The sequence below is a fragment of the Cyprinodon variegatus genome, unplaced genomic scaffold, assembly GCF_000732505.1.
Source record: "Cyprinodon variegatus isolate N-32 unplaced genomic scaffold, C_variegatus-1.0 Scaffold700, whole genome shotgun sequence".
Lineage (NCBI taxonomy): Eukaryota > Metazoa > Chordata > Actinopteri > Cyprinodontiformes > Cyprinodontidae > Cyprinodon > Cyprinodon variegatus.
In genome coordinates, this window is record NW_015151153.1 from 335,909 (window position 1) to 337,945 (window position 2,037).

Here is a 2,037-nt window from a genome sequence, read left to right on the forward strand (position 1 = left end):
TGAACTTTTGTTATTGACCAAATACTTATTTTCCACCATATTTTGCAAATAAATTCTTTAAAGACAATGTGATTTTCTGGATTTTTTTTTTCTCATTTTGTCTCTCATAGTTGAGGTATATCTATGATGAAAATTACCGTCCTCTCTCATCTTTTTAAGTGGGAGAACTTGCACTATTGGTGGCTGGCTAAATACTTTTTTGCCCCACTGTATCTCCATTGCCTTGAATAGGCTGTGTGCTGCATAACACGCTGCAATTCAGCAAAATGTATTTCCTGCTGCATCCTATGGATGTAATGTCAATTGAACCTGCATACGTGTCCCCAGAGGTTTGATACAGGAAGTCACAGTTGTTTCAGGAATAGAAGAAGAAGATTATGAAGAAGCAGTTACATTTCGAACAATTGGCAGTAAATTCCTGTGGCAGATAGTCCGGCTGCCATTTCACTGTTTAATATTCTATGGCCTCAGAGCAGTAGCTTTTTAGCAGTCCACAGTTTGCACATCGACATTCATTCTCAGTCTCATCACCGCCTTATGTTTACATAAGGCTGTAGTTTTAGAACCAAACTCCTCACAATATTAAGATTTTCCTAAACGTCCTCAGGATCATAAAATACTAACAGTAGATGTCATGGTATAAATGCTTCTTACTAAAACAATATATTGTTATCTACATCTCTAACAGAAGAAGAAGAAGAGAAGTACATCAGGATGGTGCTAGTTGGAAGATCTGGATCTGGGAAGAGCGCAGCAGGAAACACCATTTTGGGACAGAAATGTTTCACATCTTTCCCCGGCCCCTCCTCAGTAAAATCAGTGTGTCAGAAGGAAACAGCTAAGTTTGAGGGTCAGTTGCTGTCTGTAATTGATACTCCAGCTTTGTATGGTACGGAAAAGAATCAGAAGGATGTCATCGATGAGATTGGAAGATGCATCATGCTCTGCGCTCCTGGTCCTCATGTCTTTCTAGCTGTGATCCAAACAGGCAGATTCACAGAAGAAGATCAAATAACAGTAAAACTTAGCAACAGGATTTTTGGAGAGAAGGCAGCACGTTACACCATGGTGCTGTTCACTCATGGAGATGATCTGGAGCAGGACGGGGTTGATATCAATGATTATATAAAGGGAAACCCACCTCTCCAGGATTTCATCTGTCAGTGTGGTGGAGGGTATCATGTGTTCAACAACCGATCCAAGGATCCATCCCAAGTTAGAGAGCTGCTTAAGAAAGTTAACAGGATGGTTCAGCGAAATGGAGGAACCTACTTCACCAACGAGAAGATTCAAGAAGCTCAGAGAGTCAAAATAGAAGCTGTTCTGACCATTATGAAACAAAACCCGGGGATAGATGTTAATGAGGCGATTAGTAGAGCAGAAAATGAATATAAATCATATGATTTTAAAAGCTTTTTAACTACTCTTGGGGCCCTACTAGGTGGCCTAATTGTTATAGGAGCAACAATTTGTCGCTTGCAGTAGGGTACAATACAATGATAATGATTGTGTATCTACGCCTTGTTAATATGGAGACAAGGTTATTATCTGAGAGTTTTTCTAATAATTATCAATATAGAGAGTCTGTAAATTTAAAACCTGTATGATTGTTACTGAAATGAACTCAGTCAGAATGGGTTTTCTCTGTTTTGAGTAAGTAAAACTTCACTAATGGTGATTCCGTATCAGTTATAGCTCACTGTTGTAAATCTTTAACTTCTTCCTCCCATATGATGAGGTTCTGTTAAAGGGATAGGGGATTAACCTGAGTTTTTTTCTGTCCATTTTTTAAACCTAAAATGCTAAAAAAGAGCAGGATTTACTTTGTTTCTTCAAATATTTGAATCAATAAAATAATCAAATCAAATAATGCAGTGTTTCTGTGCTCTTTTAAACCCCTTTAAATGTAGCTGAAAGGAGCCAAGGCCACAAACCCAAAACAGCTGACCAGGCCTTCCTTAGCATTAAGTTGTTTAAGATAAAAGAATTGAAGAGTTATGCCCTGTCTGATCTGGACCAGGTTACTGAAGGTGAAGC

At 38.5% G+C, this 2,037-nt stretch overlaps 1 protein-coding gene across 1 annotated transcript in view; it reads left to right on the forward strand.

Moving 5' to 3' along the window:
- LOC107097468 (GTPase IMAP family member 7-like) overlaps positions 1–1,485 on the forward strand; it is a 5,289-nt gene extending 3,804 nt beyond the window's left edge. Inside the window, exon 2 of the mRNA XM_015394615.1 lies at positions 689–1,485. Coding sequence (XP_015250101.1) covers positions 689–1,485 — 797 coding nt within the window. The remainder of the gene's footprint in view (positions 1–688) is intronic.
- The last annotated feature ends 552 nt before the right edge of the window (positions 1,486–2,037 follow it).